This window comes from Ornithorhynchus anatinus, chromosome 12, assembly GCF_004115215.2.
Source record: "Ornithorhynchus anatinus isolate Pmale09 chromosome 12, mOrnAna1.pri.v4, whole genome shotgun sequence".
In the NCBI taxonomy this organism is placed as follows: domain Eukaryota; kingdom Metazoa; phylum Chordata; class Mammalia; order Monotremata; family Ornithorhynchidae; genus Ornithorhynchus; species Ornithorhynchus anatinus.
Window position 1 is genome coordinate 10,578,090 of NC_041739.1, and position 22,906 is coordinate 10,600,995.

General features: G+C 47.0%; 1 protein-coding gene across 6 annotated transcripts in view; it reads right to left on the reverse strand.

Moving 5' to 3' along the window:
- PALLD (palladin, cytoskeletal associated protein) overlaps nucleotides 1-22,906 on the reverse strand; it is a 420,168-nt gene that overhangs the window by 27,960 nt on the left and 369,302 nt on the right. For 5 of the 6 annotated variants that reach the window (XM_029076741.2, XM_029076743.2, XM_029076744.2 and 2 more), the window contains 5 exons: nucleotides 14,822-14,957; nucleotides 10,015-10,116; nucleotides 8,564-8,614; nucleotides 6,926-7,150; nucleotides 1,447-1,596 (listed from right to left, as the gene is read on the reverse strand). In XM_029076741.2, the coding sequence (XP_028932574.1) occupies nucleotides 1,447-1,596; nucleotides 6,926-7,150; nucleotides 8,564-8,614; nucleotides 10,015-10,116; nucleotides 14,822-14,957 (664 nt within the window). The remainder of the gene's footprint in view (nucleotides 1-1,446; nucleotides 1,597-6,925; nucleotides 7,151-8,563; nucleotides 8,615-10,014; nucleotides 10,117-14,821; nucleotides 14,958-22,906) is intronic. The other variant, XM_029076742.2, reaches the window with a different exon arrangement.

Consider the following 22,906-nt stretch of genomic DNA (forward strand, 5'->3'; position numbering starts at 1 on the left):
CGCTGGGGTAGACATGAGCTAATCAGATTGATCATCATCCATGGCCCACATGGGGTTCACAAACGTTACCCACATTTTACAGATGAGGCAACTGAGGCACAGAGAAGTTAGGTGACTTGGCCAATGCCACACAGCAGACAAATGGCAGAGCCAGAATTAGAACCCAGGTCCTTCTGACTCCCAGGGCCACACTCTATCCACTAGGCTATGCTGCTTCTTTTGGGAAAGTTGCCCAAACATTCTAACCACCCCAGCAGGAGATGCTGGCTTGGCTTCTGGCCCCCCTCACCTTTAGCCAATGACAACTTTGGCTCATCTGTTGTTACCTTTTCCCTCCCTTTCTCATCTGGCCAGAGACTCAAAACATTCAGTTCCTTGGCTAAAGCTCCACAAAACTAACAGGCACACCATCGTGCTACAAGTCAAAGAAGAGCAGGCCTAGGCCTGACGCCACCTGTTTCTCAAACTAAACCATCCAAGCACAAAGGCGGTTTAAAGTAAAGTGAAGGTGGAGAATGTTAAGCCACGAGGTCATTCAGAAGGAAGGTGGAGACAAATAATGTGTCGTGGTCACCTGGGGCAGTCACAAAGAGACATTTGTTTCAACAACACAGAACTCGCTCCACAAATACTACATTATCCCATTTTGCTGCTTTGAGTTTTTGCTTCAGCCTTTACATTACTGCTGAAGAACAATCTTACATGACCATGGGCTATTAGAAATCGAACAGGTTTCTCATATGCATTACATAAGTTGGGTAAATTATATTCGCAAAGTATCTTAATTATTCTCCCTTCTAAAGGCTTCATGACGCATGGAGGGTTGGACACGGATCACAGATTTTTAAAAATGACTCGTGGATGACCCCTGTGGTAATGCATTTTAACTTCAATCACACCATCATCCTATCCAGTCCTGAAAATGGAGGGATATCCTCAATATGGACTATTAAATTAGTGGACCAGTACGGTAATGTTTGGGTCTTGGACGCAAGATGACAAAAACAAAATCCTGTAATATTGAAACATTACACAGTATGCTTATAGGCACTAACCATTCCCTTGCCCCCCGGCCTCCCTGTTTCCTGCAGCTTATGTGCAAGCTTTTACAATCTCCGTGGTTTTTCATTTCCCAGTCTGGTGTGTGTCCTGACGAGGATTTCTCTATTATGGGATCCATCAGAAGGGTCAGTGGAATGCAAAGGGGAAACCCCAACAAATACCCATCGAAGACAAAGCTGTCTAAACAGTTCTTTCCACTCTCATGAGGGTTCTGCTCTCTGATACAAACGAATGGAGCTTCTTTCTTGAGTTCTGCCCGAGAAAGGTTTAAACTTCCTTTACAGCAGGGTGACCTTACCTTTTAATCGGAACAGGTCACGGTCAGAGCAAATACCTCATAAAGAAGGAGCAGGCAGAACCCGGTTGGCCCGGAGCCCTCCTTACCTGCGGACTGGCGGCCATGACGGTGTAATTGCCGTCGTCGTCCAAGGTGGCGGCTATGGTGTGGAGAGAGCAGGTCCCGTCGAGGTCTCGCTGAATACTGTAGTGATCGTTCCTTGGGGAGATTTGCTTCCCGTCTTTGAACCAATAGATCTGCAATGGGGAACCAGAGCAGGGAGAATAAGGCGACTCCTCTATCCGTTGAGCAAATTAAAATGGGCTTTGTTTAAGGAATGGGATCGTGACGGGTCTCCGATCAATGGGAGGTTTTCATTTGAAGAATGAAATCCACTGGGCAGGCTGCAGCTGGAATTACACAGACATGCCACAATCACCCAGATGGGTCTGTTGGAACCTTCACGGGGGTTAAAATCAAGCACTGGCTTCTTGGCACCTCAAGTCAGGCTCAAGTCTACAAAGGTCCGGATCTCGGGAGAGGAAGTGTTACCATGCTTGCGTCCAGCAGGGACAATGACCATAAAATAAAGGCTTAAGACAACTGAGAATGATAAAAAGAAACTGTCCCAGTGATTCAAACCATTGGTTCAGTCTGAATATAATCTGATTCACTGCTCCCTGATCGATCGATACAAACTTTGACTCTTGAACACAATCCCAGTGATAAGTCATCGGATGATTGGAGTCCATGAAAATTCTAATGGGGAATGCGATTTCAGTAAGGTATTCGATAGAGTGTCTCCATTTGCCAGCCCAGGAGTCTCACCCCAACAGAATGGAACAGTGGCAGTTGGGGAAGAGCCTTCTCCATGACGTAGAAACACTGTAGAAACGCTGTAGAAAAAGGACCTGGGCTCTGCCACTTGCCTTTTGTGTGACTTGAGTAAGTCACTTCACTTCTCTGGGCCTCAGTTCATCTGCAAAATGGGTATTACGACTGTGAGCCCCATGGCAACCTGATTACCATAGTAAGAACTTAACAGACACCACTAAAAACAAAGAACTTTAGTATCTCATTCATTCATCTGGCCACAAGGCTGGTCCACACCATTATATTCTCTCAGGTGGGTGCAGTGTAGTTTGCCTGACTGTCCTTTCACAGACTGCCTGTCGATTACACCGTAAGCCCATCAATGGGTAGGGACTGTCTCTATCTGTTGCCAATTTGTACATTCCAAGCACTTAGTACAGTGCTCTGCACATGGTAAGCGCTCAATAAAATACTACTGAATGAATGATAACCATCAGCTCTGGTAGAGTGAACGCTGTGCCCCGATTCCTCTCTTGGTCGGGTCCCCCACATACCCAATTCCTTGGGTTCTGAGGAGAACAGTGATGATTACCACATCCTTGCCCTGGGTTGCAGGGGAGCTTGTTGGCATAAATGTCAACCTTGGAGCTGAGGCAGGATGTGGGGAACTTGGGAAGTTTAGCGTGACATATAACTGGCCCAGCACCCACATGGAGCACTCTTGGAGTGAGGAATTCACTAGAGGATTCGCAATGCTCTGTTTCTAGAGAATTTTTTACCTAGGAGTTAAAAAGTCTCATGAATGAGTATTCCCAAAAGCCAGTGAAGTAGGCAGGTGGAAAGACTGACCTCACAATTAAAGTGGCCCTTATAGCACGTTCCTGGTGGTATTTAGAAATGGACTTCCCTTAGTCCCTGGCCCTCAACTTCCAGTTTTAAGTCCCAGGGATCCCCGGTTTTCTAATATGGAAGCTACGATGGCACAGGAGAGAAGTTAATATTCTCAGTAGGAGCTGGGACCTTTCAATATTAGAAGTTAATATTCTCAATAGGACCTGGGACAAAAGAAAAAAAAAAAAGAGGAGTATTTGTGGAATCCTTTTTTCCTAAATAGAAAGAGATATCGCCATTGGGAGGGGCTCTCCGGACTAAGCTCAATTAGTGGGCCTTGGGTCCGGCTGTGAGGAGGTGGCCTGGTCCTGGAATCCGGCCCTTTCTCAGACACCAATAGTACTTCACCAATCCGTGGTATTTACTGAGGGCTTGCTGCATGCAAGCAGAGCAGTGTACTAATGCTTGGCTCGGGAGAATACAACAGAGTTAACAGAGATGATCCCTGCCCTCAAGGAGCGTACAAAGAAGCTTGGTGTAGTGGATAGAGCATGTGGGAATCAGGTCATGGGTTCTAATCTAGGCTTCACAACTTGTCTGCTGTGTGACCTTGAGCAAGTCATTTCACTTCTCTGGGCCTCAGTTATCTCATTTGTAAAATGGGGATTGAGACTGTGAGCCCCATGCCAGACAGGGACTGTGTCCAACCCGAGTTGCTTGTATCTACCACAGTGCTTATTACAGTGTTTGGAACATAGTAAGCTCTTAACACATACCACAATTACTATTATTATTACCATGGCCATTACAGACTAGTGGAGCTTACAATGTCTTTCCTTTTTTCCCATCCTTCCAGGTTGATAAATACAATAATAATAATAACGATTATTATTATTATTATGTCACCTGGAATAAGAGTAGAATTTTCTCTGCCTCAGGGCAACCAAATATCTGAAGCAGGTCCTGGGGTGGGATGCAGTGAGAATCTCATCTTGGCTGTTGAGGGGAGTGAGTCAAGATGCTATGAATCACTGTTTTCATTCTAAAGCAAATTGCCCTTAGTTTTACCTGCCACATCCTGAGAGGGAAAACAGCAAGACATTAGCTCTAACAAGGTTCTTTCTAAGGAAGGCTTCCCTGGCCCTTAGTCAGAACAGGGCGCTGCGTTTGGTAGGGGCTCAGAATCAGATAAAATCTCAGTCTCTCCCTTTAAAGGAAATTCCTTCTCTCCTCATGCCCTGAAGCCAGAGTTGGAGGCTGAGATAAGATGATACAAGCAGGAGGGTGATTCAACTCCAGCCACTGTCATCCAAATGGCCAGGTCTCTCCACCCAACACACAGAATCCAGCTTACCAGCAGTCAGGCTTCAGGATGTGCCCACCTTTCCCTGCAGCTCACCTTTTGAAAAGAGTAAAGGACTGCATCCTATCAAAGATGGGATTCACAGCTCTTTATTCCACTCCACTACTGGCACCACCCAGATTAGGACAGCCTACCTCTATCCTCCCACCCCCAAGTGAACACTACAGCTATAGCATTCCTCTGGGCTCCGTGGAGATTCATTCATTCAGTCGTATTTATTGAGCACTTACTGTGTGCCGAGCACTATAAAGTGCTTGGGATGGTACTATATAACAATAAGCAGACGCATCCCCTGCCCACAACGAGTTTACAGTCTAGCGGGAGTACAGTCTAGAGTATAGATTGGACAGACAATTTGGGAAGTGAGTGCTTACTGGGTGCAGAGCATGGCATTAAGCACTTGGGAGACTGCAATATAACAGAGCTGGTAGACATGTTCCCTGACCACAGAGAAGGCTTGGTGAGTTGGGGCCCGACTGAATCTTTCTGGTCGGTAAGCGATGCCTGGAGTTGGCAGCCACCTGGATCTCCATCCGGAGGCCCTTTCCTGTAAACTTGCTACACTGCCGGTGTGTTTGCATTTCGGCTTTTCCTCCTCTGCTTCTCTCCAGTTCACTGGAACATCTTTCAAACTAGAACTGAGAAACTTTTCCACAGCTTTTATAATGGATGATGGGGTGGGGGTGGATGGAAGTGCAGGGAGTTGGGGAATTGTAGGATTTTATTCTCAGCCTCCCCAACTGAGGGTAAGATATTCAGACAAGGAAAAACAGCATCCCAAATGAGCTGAAAACAGGGGATTTAAGTCCTTAAACTGGTGGCAATGAGCTAAAGATAATTCCTATTGAAATGATAACGCTCAATATTTCCTCTTTCTTCCTCTATCAAGCAGAAAGTGCCTGGGGACTAGTTTAAAATAGTTCCATTTGGAAGAATTAGGTACCTTTCCATCTCTCATGACCGACTGCCAATCAACCCGAATGTGCTAGGCTGAGAATTCAGAACATTTCATTCCAAGGCAGGAGAGGCAGGTCGAAAGTGATGTCATTCATTATAATTCTAAAATGAGCCTGTCATCTTTCAAGCAGGCTTAGTGTTCATTAGGGATGTTGGAGAATTGGCCTTGGAAGTCTGTGTTGTACATTAGGTTAGAAAAATAAGTTGGGAACATTTTGTGACCTTTTTGAAAGCCCTCAATGTCTCAGGGCATTTCTAGTTTCCAGTTCCCTTGTCTCTTCTGGCCTGTCTCTTTCCCTCAGAAGAAGAGTTCGTATATGTATATAAATATGCTCACATATGCACGGGCTGTTTAGGAAATGTTTACAAACCCACACGACCCTCAGGAGCTGGGCAGAGTTGTCCTTAGATCAGCCAAAAGGCCAAAGAGCACTAGCAACTGGGGATGGGGTTGAGGGTGAAAGGCTCCTTCCTCTGCAAGTCCCGGGGTGGGGGGGGGGGGGGGGGGGGTGGCAGGGGAGGGGAAAGATTACGGGGCCCCAGATGTTTGTGGGTCCAAATTGTCTGGGTGGCACTCCGCCCTCAGTTCCTTGGAAATCCTTGTCTCTGAAAGTATCGTGGTTGGGTCCGTCCCTTGAGGGGTCCACCTGGTACATCTCAGAGCCAACGGGTTTCTGTGTCTAGGATTCAGGGGAGGCCCGGAGCAATTCAGGCCTGGGTAGCTCCCCATCTCTCCACTCTATTTCTGGGGTGACATCCCAGAAATATCTGGGGTTACAGGTCCCCCACACCTCTGCAAACATGACAGAGGTATCAGGGGATGGGTGGAGTGTGGGGTACTTTTGTAGTCCATGTGGGACACCCTCCTGCCCAATGAGACTTTCTGGGTCTACCTGAACATTCTTGACCCTCCAAGGTCTGACAGACACCATCAAATATAGGGTCTGGCTGACTTTACCAAGTGTTACAAGTTTTTTTTTCCTGGCAAAAGCAACCCTTGCGGAGCTATGCTCCCTTAAAATCCCCTTCCTTCCCTCCTCAGAATGTTGAAGGACATATAGAGTCAAAACAAATGGGAAGCTTTAGATAAACACTGAGTCTCTTTTCTCCCTCCCTCCACTGGTTCTCTAATTCAGCAGTGGACAGGCTGTGGACTGCAGAGGAGGGAACAGGTTGGGGGTTTGACCCTTAGCCCCTATGGACTGCAGCTGGGCCTGCTCCATGCAGGACTCATCCACTACAATTGGGGACTGGGGGAGAGAGCTTGATGGATGGTTTCTAGACTGTGAGCCCGTTGTTGGCAGGGATTGTCTCTATTGCTGAATTGTACTTCCAAGCACTTACTACAGTGCTCTGCACTCAGTAAGCGCTCAATAAAAATGACTGAATGAAAGAATATGGGAGGAGGAAGGCCTGGGAGTGACAAGATAATAATAATTCATAGCTTGCTATGTGCCAGGCACTGTACTAAGCATGGCTGGTTGACGGGAGGAATACAAGCAAATTGGGTTGGACATGGTCCCTGTCCCCATAGGGTTTACAGTCTTAATCCCATATTACAGATGAGGTAATAGAGGCCAAGCAAAGTGAAGTGACTTGCCTCCCAGCCCCTGGAGCCTCACCTTGGGCTTCGGGTTCCCAGCCACCCTGCACGTGAATGTGACCGGCATTCCCTCAAAGATCTTGTAGTGCTTCAGCTTCGTCTCCAGGTACGGGGGCGTGCCGGGACCTCCAGCCGGCTCATCCGCCCACTGGCCGTCGTCCTCCGACTCGTCCAGGGGGGACCGCTCCAGCCTGTACTCGATTTCGCTGATGAGTCTCTGTTCGCAGCTGGAGACCTTGTATTCCTACATTGACCACACAGGGGAAGCGTTAGCGCCCGCTGGCCCCACCTGGACATCCCGCAAGTTCAGCCCCGGCCCCCAAGTCAGAGGAGACGCGTACAGTCAGGACGCACCCCAACCCCGACCAACCAAGACATCTGGAAACCAGCACATCTGATATTCCAGAGTGTTTTTGGGTCCTGTTCATCCAAAAGGACCATAAAGATTTTTTTGGTAGACTTAGGCCATGTATTCCCAAGCAGTTAACAAAAACCATAATAATAAAACAACACAACACTGATTTCTTTCCCTGCGGTGTGGAAAGATTCAGGGTGGGATATCTCTAAAACCCTGACTCTACATGTGGCCAACAGCTGGAATTTTATAGAGGAGGAAGAGAATGCCACCATGTTTTTATCTGCTTATTCCCCAACCAACTGTGTCACCAGTGACAACTGCCTGTCTTCCTCCCCTCCTTCCCCACCCTGCAGCTGCTCTAACTGTTCTCCACCCAGAAGAAAGAAAAAGAACCCGGCACTAAAAAGCCAATCAAATTTCACACTGAAAAAGGAAAAGCCAAGCAAGGAACTAATATGTGGCAAACAGAAACCACTTGTTGGACCAGGGAGGGATACAGGATGTCTGAGCCTCTACCTCTCCCTTGTATTGGGCAAGTGAGCTCAGAAGAGCCCATTAAAAAGAAGCCTCATTTAGTTGGAGCTTTAATTAGAGTCTCTTCAATGTGGCCCACCCAGGAAGGCGGGTCACCTGACCACATAAACTCTCTGGAGGACTTTTCCCCAGAAACACTCTCTAGCTCAATAGGGGTGGGATTTGCAGCTGCAGATTACACAATTTCCCCAACCCTTATTATTTTCAATTACGCCTTTGCAGCTTTGCACCCTGGTCTTTTCAGGTATGGGCCTGAACCACCGCTTTCTCCTCGACATATTTGTTTTGTTTTGTGAGATATCTATGCTCGCCGTGACCATTTGTTTACACCTGTCCTGGGGTGGAAAAACTGCTCTGCAATAGGTTGGGTTCAATTGGGGAAATGACCACCGCTACCTCCTTAAATCATCTTGCTGGGAATTATCCTTACCGAATCCAATCAACAGCAGTGAATGTCTTTTCTCCCCCAAGGGCAGAACAGATGGAAAAAGAGCCAGTAGGGGGTGCAGAATCACCTTAGAAATTTAAATTCAATGATTCCTGGGGTGTTCACTTTCTGAATATCAAATTAGAATTGGTCCTAGAGATAATAGCATTTGGGCACTGCAATGAGGCAGGAAGGGCAACGAGGGAGGAGGAGGCGGGAGGAGGGAGGAGGATAAGGGGGGAGGAGGAGGAGGGGGGAGGCGGGAGGAAGAAGACAGAGGAAAACAAAGACACAGACACAAAGCATGGCAGGAAAAGTAGAAAGGAGAAAACTTGAACCTTTTGAACATCTCGAGGACTCCCTAGAGAAGCAGGATGAGACTCAATTTCCTGCAATGGCAGAAAACAAAGGTGAGGTCTGATGATAGAACAAGGAGGGACCCAGGAAAATTTCTAGTCATTTTCGCTGCTCAGACTAATGTGGTCAAAATGTCTGACCCTTCATTCAGTCGTACTTATCGGGCACTTACTGTGTGCAAAGCACTATACTAAGCGCTTGGGAGAGTACAATATACCAATAAGCAGACCCATTCCCTGCCCACAACGAGTTTAGAGTCTAGAGGAAAGAAGACCGTTCACATGCTGAACATCAGTATTGGCATCTGAATACACCGTGAGGGAGGGCAGACTTGGGCCCTGACCCTTGTCTTCTTGCTTGTGACTATCTTTAAAGCCCAGGGAGCACCATAGGGGATTCAAAAGTAAAGAGGAATGATTCCATTTTCAAATATACTGCTACACCCATTAATAGTAGCAATTAAAAGTAGATAGAATAAAAATAAACATATGGATCTCAAAGCTAGGGCAGAGCCAATAGAAGCGGCTAATCCTCGGGGGTGAAGGGAGGGCCTGGATGGGACCGTGGGGTCAATCAATCAATCAATGGTATTTACTGAGCGCTTACTATGTGCAGAGCACTGTACTAAGCACTTGGGAGAGTACGATACAATAGAATTAGCAGACACAGTTCCCCACCCATAACAAGTTTACCTTCCTGCTACAGGTGAGTTAGTCTTTTTGAGGGTCCCCAGGAAGCATCCGTCCCCTAGCCATATCAAGCTTCACAGGAGAAAACTAGGTTTCACTAATGCAGACGCATCGTGAAAATGCAAGTGCAGAAACACGAAAGAGAGCAGGCCCAACCACAAAAAGCAAAGCAAAAGGAAAATAGGTTGCATCCTGGGGCTCTCCACTCTGGTGGAAAGGAGCCAGTGAGGTTCGGCTGATGCGATTCTGGGTTGAGGGTGTGAGGTCATGGATGAGGGACAGTGAGAAAAACCACAATACTCACCTGCATCGCTTAAAACATAAGGCCTGTAGAGCTGAATTTTTTTTAATGGCATCTGTTAAGTGTTTACTATGGGCCAGGAACTGAAATAAGCACTGGGGTAGATACAAGTTCATCAGATTGGACACCCTCCCCATTTTCCAAATGAGGTAACTGAGGTCCAGAGAAGTGAAGTGACTTACCCAAGTTCACACAGAGGACAAGGGGCGGAGTTGGGATTAGAACCCAGGTCCTACTGATTCCCGGGCCCGGGCTCTACCCACTAGGCAACACTGCTTCTCCGGGAATCCACAGGGGCATCGAGCTCACAGACTTTGAATTGATGCAGCCCTCTGCCAGCTGCCTTCATCAGACAAAAATTGCTCCCAGAGGGAACAGGGCCTGAGTTCACAGAGAGGCAACAGCTATTTCACTAGGAAAGCCAAAGCCATGAATGTCGCACCTGGCCGGCAGGCTCCTCTTCCGGTTCCTGGACGCTGAAGACGGTCGCGGCACTGTCTGCGCCCAGCAGGCGACGAGCCATTCTCTCCTCATATGTCAGCCTCTGAGCCGGTGGCGGAGAAGGAGAAGAAGGGTTAGACAGCCGTGAGTGAAATGCTCCCTCTTAAGAATAACGAAATGCAGTCAGTTTTCCTAAAATACGATGGGGAGGGAGGGTTACATTCCAGACCAATCCCACAATTATGAAAACTCACGTTAGAAAACTTGAGCTCAGTAGAGCGCTCTGCACACAGAAGGTGCTCAATAAATTCCATTGCTTGGTTGACTGGCCGATGCCACAAATACCAACATTTCTTCTAAAAGGGCATCACGTTCTATCCAGCTATGCACCTACTATCGGAATAACCTCCTTTAATTCCCCAACAGCACTCTCCCCGAAACGCAAAGCGAAAGCACCCGTCACAGGAGAACCGACGGTACCATTTTAAAATAGATTTAAACGTGATTCTGCACCTCCAGAATGTTTTTGATCATTCTCCTTCCATAGACGGTCAGGACAGCTGCCTAGAAACAGGGTCTGTTTCTCAAGAGCTCATTTGTTCCAGAGCTTCCCTGTACTGCTCCTGCTGTTCTTCAAGTCATAATCCAATGTTGTGTGATGATGTAATTAATCCTGAAAGCCGCCCATTGGGATACTACAAATTTCAGGTGACGGAATAAGCAGTGAAGGGAGAAACTCAGATGGAAAACATGTGTCCTGCACCTCCCTTAATGATAAACAGGGAGTAAGAAATGCAGAGATGCAAGCAACAAGGCCTCAGTAAAGTGTTTTCCTGTTTTCCCCGGCTCTCATCCCGTTCAAAGCTAGGGCCCGAAACGGCTCTGAGGTTCTTGTTTGGTCAATGTTCTCCTTTAATGATCACAGGATCACTGCTCTTCTATCCTAGATCAGGGCTGAAAAACCAGCAACCAGACCTCTTTGGGTGTGGGATGCTGGGGTACAGGCTCTCTCCCCTCAATTGATGGTATTTATTAAGCACTTACTGTGTGCAGAGCACTGTACTAAGCTCTCGGGAGAGTTCAATAGAGCTGGCAGGCACAATCTAGTGAGAACCTTACAATTTTGAGTTTATAATCTGGTGCTGCCTACCAGTTGAGAGAAAATTAGTGGTAGATTTGAGTCTTCTCCAACTCTGGCTGCATAAAGGTGAGCTCAGGGGGATGGGTGCCCCCAACCCAGTATTTACAGTAGCCAACAGAGCTGGCAATTCTATATACTCAATCTCAGCATGAAAATATATTGAATAATTTATGATTTCACTATTCCGACTAGACTGTAAACACCTCGCGGACAGGGAACATGTCTCTGATTGTATCTTTCTCTCTCAAGCACTTAGTGCTCAGAACCAATACGCACTCAATAAATACCACACACCGATTAATTATTTGAAAATATTTTTATGTTTGTGTCTTCCACAAGAGGGCAAATTCCCTGTGGGCAGAACTTTATTTCATACCCCTACTCTACTATCGCACACAGCCTCCATTGCACGCTTCATCTCTTGCAAGCTATGTCACAATGATGCACAGTCTCCATTGCATGCATCAGATGATGCAAACAATGTCATATTCATTCAATAGTATTTATTGAACGCTTACTATGTGCAGAGCACTGTACTAAGCGCTTGGAATGTACAAATCGGTAACAGAGACAGTCCCTGCCCTTTGACAGGCTTACAGTCTAATCGAGATATTCATCCCTCCCATCGGCTAGTGCGTGCAACGTCACGGTCATACCCGGCCTCCACTGTATGCACTGACTGATGCTTGCAATATCATAATCATACAAACCTCCACTGCACATTATTATCATTCAGGGCACGGTTGTAGAAATACACTTGCCAAGCCCCAGATGGAAAAGGTACTTCTCATGGACATTCAATATACTGACCACCCACTGGGCGACTGACATTTTGGCTACAGCCAGAGTGGCTTTTCCCTGGCCAAAATGGAGCCCCAGTCAATCTCAACCACTAGAGATTGGGTAATGGTTTAGCAACACAGGGATGGAAAATTTTTTCCTGAACTCTCTAGTTCATCATACACACTTAATAAATACCTGCAAATACATCTTGGGATCCTACTAGGATAATAGGCAAACCAAAGGTCTACGACAGTAATTACTGAGGGTAAATCTTAAAACATCTAGAGCTTCAATTCAGATAAACTTGCAGATTCCTGGATATAGATCCAAAATTTATTGGAAACTCTTGGTCAAAGCAAACACGATGGGAAAAATCACAAGTGGGAGCTTTCTTGTGATAGATCCAGGACTAGCTTGTCTCAGTCCCAGCTTGAACCAGGAAGTGAAACCAGGCACCGGCCAAATTAAAAACAGCCCCAAAACTTACACTTCACCCTGAAAAGGGGAGAAAAAATGCTCAACTTATGCAGGAAGAATCCCGGAGAGTCACCGAAGATAAGCCGATATTCCCTTTCCATGCTATAAATGATTAATGGGAATTTAATTTTTACACTCGTGAAGAAAACCTCTTAATTCCACAGCAAGTTCTCCTCCAGAATAGTCTCACCCCTTCTGAGAAAACTAGGTGAATTCTTTTCTAAGGAATTCAATTACCAAGGAAGAAACACCCTTTGCTGGCTGCCACCAATCAATCAATCAGTGGTATTTATTGAGCGCTTACTATGAGCACAGCACTGTACCAATTGCTTGGGAGAGTACAATACAACCAGTTGGGGGACAGGATTCTTGAGGTGGCTCGCTGACAGAGCAGCATCAATCCCGAAGAAAAATGAGAGGAAAATGTGCAATATTAGGAAAGAAGCTCAACAGGGAATCTCTTTTCCTAAGAATGGAAGCCCCATTCATTTATTGTTTCTAAGTTAACATACGTGGAAATATGTGGTGTTCCTTGCACTGCCTTAAACGGACACTTAAAAAACTGAATTAATAAAGTACGAACAACGGCTTGCATAAAGTTTGCTGTACTGCGAGCACTTCAACCCAGATGGAATAAAAAAAAAATTGGAAAGGTGCCTTTACCTGGCTTGTGAGAAGTTCACATTGAGTATTTGTTTTAGTGTTTCAATGACTTTTCGTTGACAGAGCCTGGGAGAGCTTCCAGGGCATGTCCATTTACACATGCAACCACTTATTTCAGGGACTAAATATTTTTCCTTTGTGGAAATATTCTGCAGGCAAGGGAGTGAGAAGACCTGCAGACATGTTCTCATTAGTCCCTTGTTCTTTGAGTAGAATTGAAGATGCCCAAAGTAATTAAAAAGTCCCTCACCTAACAAAGCGCTATAGTTGCCTTTCCCCATTGCCCTGTTGATCAAATCTCCCCTGATGATAACTCATGATTAGTTTTCTATTCTGAAAGAGGTTACAAAGAAGGAGAAGTCATAACCATGACTTTTCTCCTTCAAGGACTGAGCAAAAGTTCTGAGTAACCAATCCTAGCCAACACCTTGGAAGTCTTTTGTTCTGCCAGGGAAATGCATTACATCTCTTCAAACGGGTGAAAGGACTTAGCATCATTGCTTTGCAAATGATGCTACGCAACTCAAGCATAAAGGCACTTCACTATGTACTAAGTGCTTGGGATAGTGCATTACAGCAGAATTAGCAGACACATTCCCTGTCCCTAACAAGCTCAGAGTCTAGGACGTGCTTACAGTCTTGATTCTACACCCTAAATATGGTGCTTTGGAAAAGCCAAGTTCTGTTTTCATGAAGACAGTTTCTCACTTTGTCACTCACTACCTCTCGGCCTGTCGTGACCACATGTATGCATGGGACATCATCACATCACAATTGCATTTATTGAGTGCCTGTATCAGAGCTATTAATCTGTTATTATTATAATATCATTACTGTGAAGCACTTACTATGTGATAAGCCCCATTTTAGGTACTGAGATATAGATACAACTTAGATCAGTCCAGTCCTTATCCCACATGGGGCTCACGGTCTAAGTAGGAAGGACAACAGGTACTGAGTCCCCATTTTAGAGAAGCAGCATGGTGTAGCGGACAATAACACAGGTCTGGAAGTCAGAGGTCATGGGTTCTAATCCCGGCTCTGCCACGTGTCTTCTGTATGACCTTGGGCCAGTCATTTAACTTCTCTGGACCTCAGTTACCTCATCGGTAAAATGGGGATTAAGAGTGTGAGCTCCATGTGGGACAGGAATAGTGTCTAACCTAAATAACTTGCATCTACCCCAGTACTTAGAACACTGCTGGGTACATAAGTGCTTTAACAAGCACCATAATTATTATTAGATGAGAAAACTAAGGCACAGAAAAGTGACTTACCCAAGGTCACACAGCAGGCAACTGGCAGAATTAGGATTAGAACTCAGGGTCCTGACTCCCACACCCAGGCTTATCCCCATTAGTTTCCTTTTTGCCCTCTTAGTTCTGCCCTCCAACTGCCGGCGGGCCTAGGGAGCACCCTGAAGGAACGTATCTAGCAGTTCTGTTATAGTGTGCTCTCCCGAGTGCTTAGAACAGCGCTGTGCACACAGTAAGTGCTCCATAAATACAACTGATTGATTGACTGGAAGAGTGAGGCCAGGGAAAAGACAAACATCATCACTCCAGCCCCTGGGGCTTCATGGGCTGCCAAAGATGGAGACGAACTCCAAGAAAAGGAGTGAGGAATGAGTTTGGCCCCTACAGGGAGGTGCAGATGGAGGAATTCCGAAAACAATAAAGCCCAAAGGCACATACTACAGAACTCAGTACGGTTCAAGTCCAATCCACGTTTAGGGGGTCAGTACCGGCTGGCCATTGTTCAGGAGATCCTCCTTGAAGCGCAGTTTCCTTTCCAGGTCTTGGATCACGGCATCCTTCGTGCCCTGAATCTCTTCATCGGACGCTATCCTCGCGGTTCTCCCGGACTTCTTGGGAAATCCCCTGTCGGACAAAATGTGATAGGTTTTGTAAATCATTGATCCGCTCTAAATTCATTCAAGCCACCGCAAAAACACAAGGGCACGGGGCTGACTAGGTCCCCTACCGCTAAGCCTGCCGCGACCAATTGTGAAAAAAAGCGCAGAAATTGTTTTCCCACTCTGTTCCCAGAAGCAGGGACCGTCAGCAGAGTTCTGAGGCAGGATAGTTCAGAGGGATGAGCAAAGGGCAGAGACCCTGGAGCCCCATGTGACTCTTGCTTTCCCGTGCCTCAGTTTCCCCTAGGAGAAATCACAGGGATGTGCCCCAGGGTGGGTGGGGGGTGGAGGAGAGGTGGGGGGCTAGTCTGGTCCACGGGACCCAGGGGCTCCAGTAAGCTTGGACGATATTCTGGAGCTGTCTAAGCTAGTCCAGCAGGCTGAGCCCCCTTGAATCGCTCCAACCAAGAGGCCTATCGGGTGCTGGCCACAGACAGGGTTATTCCTCAGTAGCTGGGATGTGGCCAGTCGGAGACAGGAGTCTAGGCCGGGGATGCTTAGACTGTGAGCTCGTCTCTAGACTGTAAGCTCGTAGTGGGCAGGAATTGTGTCTCTTGCCAAAATTGCCATGCTATACTCTCCCAAGTACTTACTACTTACAACTGCTTCACAGAAAAGCAGTGTGGCTCAGTGGAAAGAGCCCGGGCTTGGGAGTCAGAGATCGTGGGTTCTAATCCCAGCTCCGCCGCTTGCCAGCTGTGTGACTTTGGGCAAATCACCTAACCTCTCTGTGCCTCAGTTCCCTCATCTGTAAAATGGGGATTAAGACTGTGAGCCACAGGTGGGACAATCTGATCACCTTGTATCGAACAGTGCTTTGCACATAGTAAGCGCTTAACAAATACCACCATTTATTTTTGCTACAGTGCTGTGCACACAGTAAACGCTCAATAAGTATGATTGAATGAATGTACTGACAGTGCTTTCCAAGCCACATGTGCCTCTTCTTCCTTTGTTTTGTGGCTTGCTTGTGGTTTAGCACACTGCCCTTCAGCGGGCTGCACCGTATAGATGTTCGAGCCCTTTAGGGGCCTGATCCCCGGGTTATGGAGGGCAATGGGGCCTAGCAACCTCCTCTTCCTCCCCTCCAGCCCCCACACTCCAGGGAAGCTTGACATCCGGGGTGGAAACTTCTTTGACCTGTGCTTCTGGGCCCGATTTCATCTTTGGTGGTTTGAGGCTGTTTGGTTCATGAGGCCTGGCGACTCCTGGGTATGTGGGGCATCCAACTCAGGATGTCATCCGGGCACCTACCCAACAATTGGCTACGTCACATCGGAGCCTTCATTAATCCGTCACCTGCTTTCTCCCCTGACTAAATTAGAGGCTAATCTTCCTCTACAATTGGGCCTACAGGACTGAGGGGAAGATTACTGAGAACAAAGAGTAAAGAAACTGCATGGCCTAGTGGGTAGAGCCTGGGTTCCAATCCCAGCTCCACCCCTTGTCTGCTCTGTGACCTTGGGTAAATCACTTCACTTCTTCTGTGCCTCGGTTACCTCATCTGCAAAATGAAGATTAAGACTGTGAGTCCCATGTTGGGCAGGGACTGTGTCCAACCTGATTTACTTGTATCCATCTCAGTGCTTAGTACAGTACCTGGTACATAGCAAGTGCTTAAGCATCAATGTTATTATTATTATTATTATTGTAATTACTATTAAGAAGTCCATTTATTCTAGAAACAATGATGGAGTACTATGTCCAAAAGAAACCACCGGCATTAGGGAGGGTAGCCACGAGGGGCCCTGCGCAGGGCCACTGTGCCATAGTGAAGCAGCGTGGCTCAGTGGAAAGAGCATGGGCTTGGGAGTCAGTGGTCATGGGTTCAAATCCTGGCTCTGCCGCTTGTCAGATGTGTGACTGTGGGCAAGTCACTTAACTTCTCTGGGCCTCAGTTACCTCATCTGTAAAATGGGGATGGGGATCAAAACTCCTCACTCTAGGCTTCTCAAGGCTCTACATCACCTTGCCCCTTCCTACCTCTCCTCCCTTCTCTCTTTCTACCGCCCACCCCGCACGCTCCGCTCCTCTGCCGCCCACCTCCTCACTGTCCCTCGGTCTCGCTCCCTCAGTCTCGCCTATCCTGCCGTCGACTCCCGGGCCACGTCCTCCCGCGGTCCTGGAACGCCCTCCCTCCTCACCTCGGCCAAACTGATTCTCTTCCCCTCTTCAAAACCCTACTTAAAACTCACCTCCTCCAAGAGGCCTTCCCAGACTGAGCTCCTCTTCTCCCTCTACTCCCTCTACCACCCCCCCCTTCACCTCTCCGCAGCTAAACCCTCTTTTCCCCCTTTCCCTCTGCTCCTCCCCCTCTCCCTTCCCATCCCCTCAGCACTGTACTCGTCCGCTCAACTGTATATATTTTCATTACCCTATTTATTTTGTTAATGAAATGTACATCGCCTTGATTCTATTTAGTTGCCGTTATTTTTACGAGATGTTCTTCCCCTCGACTCTATTTATTGCCATCGTTCTTGTCTGTCCGTCTCCCCCGATTAGACCATAAGCCCGTCAAACGGCAGGGACTGTCTCTATCTGTTGCCGACTTGTTCATTCCAAGCGCTTAGTACAGTGCTCTGCACAGAGTAAGCGCTCAATAAATACTATTGAATGAATGAATGAATGAAAGACTGTGAACCTCATTTGGGACAACCTGATTACCCTGTATCTACCCCAGCACTTGGAACAGTGCTCTGCACATAGTAAGCGCTTAACAAATACCAACATTATTATTATTATTTTTATTATTATAGTCATCTGCTGAGGAGAGGAACCAGATCCGCGCAGAGTAGTTCAGAGCCTATTTGGTGCTTCAATGGATGGAATTACTGCTTTAGTCCTTGCAGGTCCCCACTGAGGCTGAGTGATACGAATGCACCATGTCATCTACCTCTGCATCAACCCTCCGTTGAGCCAGCCACCAATTCCCTCTCGGAACGGCTGCTGATGCACCATCGTTCTGCTAATATAATAACAGTAATAACAATTATGGGGTTTGTTAAGCGTTTACTATCTGTCAAGCACTGTGCTAAGCGTTGGGGTAGACACAAGATAATCAGGTGAGACACAACCCCTTGACTTCCACCACACTTCCTGACTTGAATGTTCCACCCGATTCTTGAGGCGGAAGCAACGGAGGCTCCTGTGGCCACCCCGGCCTGTGGGACAGGCAGCCCGGATGATGAATGAACAGGTCGGGGTCCTGACGAGGGCAAATCAGAAGCTGGGACCAGGGCAGGGGAGGGGAGTCGACGGGTCGGTTGGACTCCCCCTCCCCCCCGAAACAAAAAACGAGCCACCAGGAATCATCCGATCCCCTTCTGTTATAACCGGAGCCTCAAAAATCCACCCCCAGCCCCATGCAGGCGGCTGGCACGGTTCGTGACCCCAAAATTCCTATCTATTTCACATAGTTTCAATTACTCTAAAGGAGAATTACTCAAAGAATTCTTCACAGGCTTGGCAGCTGGGGCTTGCACAGCAAGAACAAATGTTTCCAGTTCCATCTTCTCAGGCTTATGGAGTGAACTGGGACCAACTCAATCTCCATCTTCCGCCTTCCAGACAACGTCTGCATTCGGACCCAGACACAGCCATCAGAGTAGTCCGTGGCGACCAGCACCGGTCAGCCTGGACCGTCCCAGCTGAAATCGGATGAGGGGCAAGTAGGAATTTCACATACATTTTCACACATGTGAAAATGCTGGTACTCGTTTGGCTCCAGGCTTTTGGATAGCAAGGGGGCAGGGGAGATGAGATTTGGGAGCTGACATTCTGAGCACGGGCAGAATGCAAAAGTGTCTAAATATAGCCGGCGGCCTGCCCTGAGTCCAAGAGGGACAGGAGCATCAGACTTGGCTTCATCCTCATCAACCAACCAGAGGAAAACTGCAAAAGAGGCCACTCTTTCCGACGCCTGCTTCTGACCGTTCTACGGTCTGGCGTCCATGAGGACCGAGCCCAGAGGGCCCCAACCTCTTTGCAGACGCGGCTTGGCTCCGCCCGAGACCCTCAGACTAAAGATAGCTCAGGGATCTCGAGTGAGTCACGGGCCTAAAGCAACACGGTGGGCGTGGGAGACTTCCCAAAGCCAGCGGGATGCCACAAGCCCGGTATTCCCACAAGAATATGGGAATAATAAGAAAATCTTTTTCCTTCAAATCTTCTACGTTCACCCACCAGGGACGCTGGTGGAAACTCTTTGCAAACATGGTGGTCATTTCTGGTCGATGCCGTCACGGTAGGGAGGGCAGGAAGAACAGCAGAGGGGATGCAGCAAGAGAGGATGGGAGGGCCGATGGGGAATAAATGTGGCTAGGACTTGGTTTCCACACCTTCCTCTGCTTCCTTGGTGCCCGCCACTCACCCCTCCCCACCCTCCTCCAAGCTCAACCTAAGCCTGCCCTCTCCTCTCGTCCCTGCGCTAACTATGCGAACACTGTACATATAGTTGGGACAGAAACACATAATTGGGTGAGTCAAGTTCCTGTCCTAATTGGGGCTCACAGTCTACTAAACAGGAGGGAGAACAGGCGTTAAATACCCATTATAGATGAAGAAACCGAGGCACAGAAGTTAAATCAAGGTCACACAGCAGGCTAGTGAGACAGCTGGGATTAGAACCCATGTCCTTGAGTCCCAGGACCAACCTCCTTCCATTAGGCTACACTGGTCCCTCTATGTGGGATGGGAACAGTGTCCAATCTGCTTATATTGTATCTACCCCAGTGCTCGATACAGTGCTGTACATCTAGTTTGTGCTTATCAAATACACAATCATTATTATTAGGTACACACTTTTGAAAAATGGCCTTATAAAACACATAGTGCCACAATCCAAGGATATTTATGCTTGTGACACCTACCAATATTCATCATCTAAGCATCTTACCATTCCCCCCAAATTTTCAAATAATCACATAGACTCAAGCCTTAAATCCCACCACAAACAATGAGATTCACAGACAGCCCTCCCAATAACCAATTCAGATTACACACCCTCACTCCAACATAGGGCAAATATGTAACCTACTGTGTTTCTTTTAATTCCAACAGTAAGCAATGTGCCATTAAAAAAAAAAATCATGTGGCTGGAATTAAAAAACAACACGCATTCACCCATTCATAAAGCATCTGGAAAATAAAACATTCCAGATGCAACTGGTGTCAAGTCACAGGTCATTTTCTTTGGCTACTGCATAGACTTTGAGAAGGTCCCCTCTCTTGTTACGATCGACACCGGAGGGTCCCTTCAGAAACGTCCAACTTTTGAGCGTTTAGAAACGTTCAACTTTGATTTATGAGGTCATATCCCTGTCTTCTGAACTGAGGAATGGCAGGAAAATTAGGATTTCTTGTACCGAAAGTAGTTCGTGTTTTGGCTTCTTGTGGGTGGCTTTGATAAACTGTGATTTCAGTGAAACTCAATGGTGACCGGGAACTACTTCAGTAAGATAAACATTGATGCCAGCAGTTTCCATCACACAAAGAGGGACAACTTTTTTGTAAAATGGAAAGTATTCAGCACCACATATATGCCAGAATTCCTTCCCTCTACAAAATATTCCTGTCAGCTACGCAGTTTTTTTTTTCCTTCCGTGACTACCTGTTGTCGGGACCGCCCTAGACATCAGCAAATATCAGATGCCCTGTAAAGAATTAACCTTTCAGACCTCCTAACTGCTATGGGAAACTTGGGGAAATATGTAAGTGGTTCCTTCCAGACAAGGACTGGATTGTAGAAACTGTGGTGAAGTGGGGAGGAGTTGAAATCTGTTCTGGTCCCGCTCAAGTCTCATGTTAGGAGGAAAATCTATGCATATCCTGAGGTGTTTTCTGTAGATAAAAGACTTTTACAAAAACTGAAACGGGATCTGCACTAACTAGTTTTCTAACCACATCCTCATCTCTACCCCAGAATGTGGACAGCAGCTGTAGACACGGTCCTCTTATCTGCTGCTTCCCTATTGCTGAGCCTTTATTTTTTCAAATGGTATTTATTACACACTTACTACGTGCCAGACACTGTACTAAGCACCGGGGTAGATGCAAGCTAATCAGGTTGGACACAATCCATGTCCCATTTGGGGGCTCTCAGTCAGATAAGGTAACAGAGGCCCAGAGAAGCTATGTAACTTGCCCAAGATTATCCAGCAGATATGTGGTGGAGCCGGAATTAGAACCCAGGTCCTCTGACTCCCTGGTCCAACAGACCAGGCTGCTTCCTACTACCATGAGGGTGGAATGGGAGGGTTGACTGGGTAGGAGATAATCATGTTTGTTTAAGGGTTAATGAGGAGACCTAGGTTCTAACAAAAACACCTCACCACTGACTTTAAAGCACTCTACCACCTTGCTCTCTCCTACCTCACCTCACTCCTCTCCTTCTACAACCCAGACCGCACACTTCGCTCACCGTGCCTTGATCTCACCTGTCTCTCTACCCAACCCTGGCCCACATCCTACCTCTGGCCTGGAACACCCTCCCTCCTCACATCCAACAGACTATTACTCTCCTCCCCTTTCACAGCCCTATTGAAGGTACATCTCCTCCAAGAGGCTTTCCCAGACTAAACCCCGCTTTTCCTCATCTCCCACTCCCTTCTGCGTTGCCCTGACTTGCTCCCTTTGCTCATCCCCCTTCCCAGCCCCACAGGACTTACGTACAGATCCGTCATTTTATTTATTTATATTCATGTCTTTCTCCTTCCCTCTAGACTGTGAGCTTGTTGTGGGCAGGGAATTCACTGTTTATTGTTGTACTGTACTCTCCCAAGTGCTTAGTGCAGTGCTCTGCACACAGTAAGCACCCAATAAATATGATTGAATGAAGGGTCAGACATTGTGACCACACAGTAAGTGCTCAATAAATATGAATGAATGAATAAACCCATCTCTGCCACTTGTCTGCTGTGTAACGTAAGCTAAATCACTTAACTTCTCTATGCTTCAGTTTCCTCATCTGCAAAACGGGAAATTTCCTCACCCGGCCTACCTCCTGCTTAAACTGTGAGTCTGATGAAGAGGGGGGACTGTGTCCAAACTGATTGTGGTATATCTACCCCAGCGCTTAGTACAGTGTCTGTTAGTAGAGTGCTTAGCACAGAGAAAATAGTTATTTTCTGGTGTTTCTCATGCATTTACTATATGCCAGGCACAGCAGTAAGTGCTGGGATAGATACAAGCTAATCAGGTTGGACACGGTCCTTGTCCCATTTTAATTCCCATTGTATAGATGACGCAAACTGAGGCACAGAGAAGTGAAGTGACTTGTGCAGGGTCCCATAGCAGACAAGCGGCAAAGCCGAAATTGAACCCGGGTCCTTCTGACTCCCAAGCCTGTGCTCTACCCACTAGACCACAATGCTTCTTGCCATAAAAAGGTATGATATGACCATTATTTTTGTTGTTACTTTTATTATTCCACTTCAGTATTCCACCAAACGTCGTGCACCTTCCTCAGAATAATAATATTGATGATGATAATAATGGTATTTGTTAAGCACCAACTATGTGCCAAGCACTGACTCAACCTCAGGGGTAGATACATGATGACCAGGTCCCACATGGAGAACAGGCATTAATTCTCATTTTGCAGATGAGGCACAGTGAATTAAATGACTTACCCAAGGTCCTACAGCAGACATATGATGGAGCCAGTTTTAGAACCCAGGTCTTCTGACTACCAGACCCGTGCTCTTTCCACTAGTGATTATGATTGGCCGGTATGATTGACAGTTACTGTGGAGATGCTGTTTCTTTAGCTTATGGGCAGAGGATTTCTAAGAAATTGTCATTTATACTGTTGACCTCCCCATGGGAGCAGAGAAATCTTAGGGAGCAGAAATCATAGGGACAACCTGTTTTGTTAAACTGTCCTGTCATCCTACAATTTCACACCTGCATCCTGTT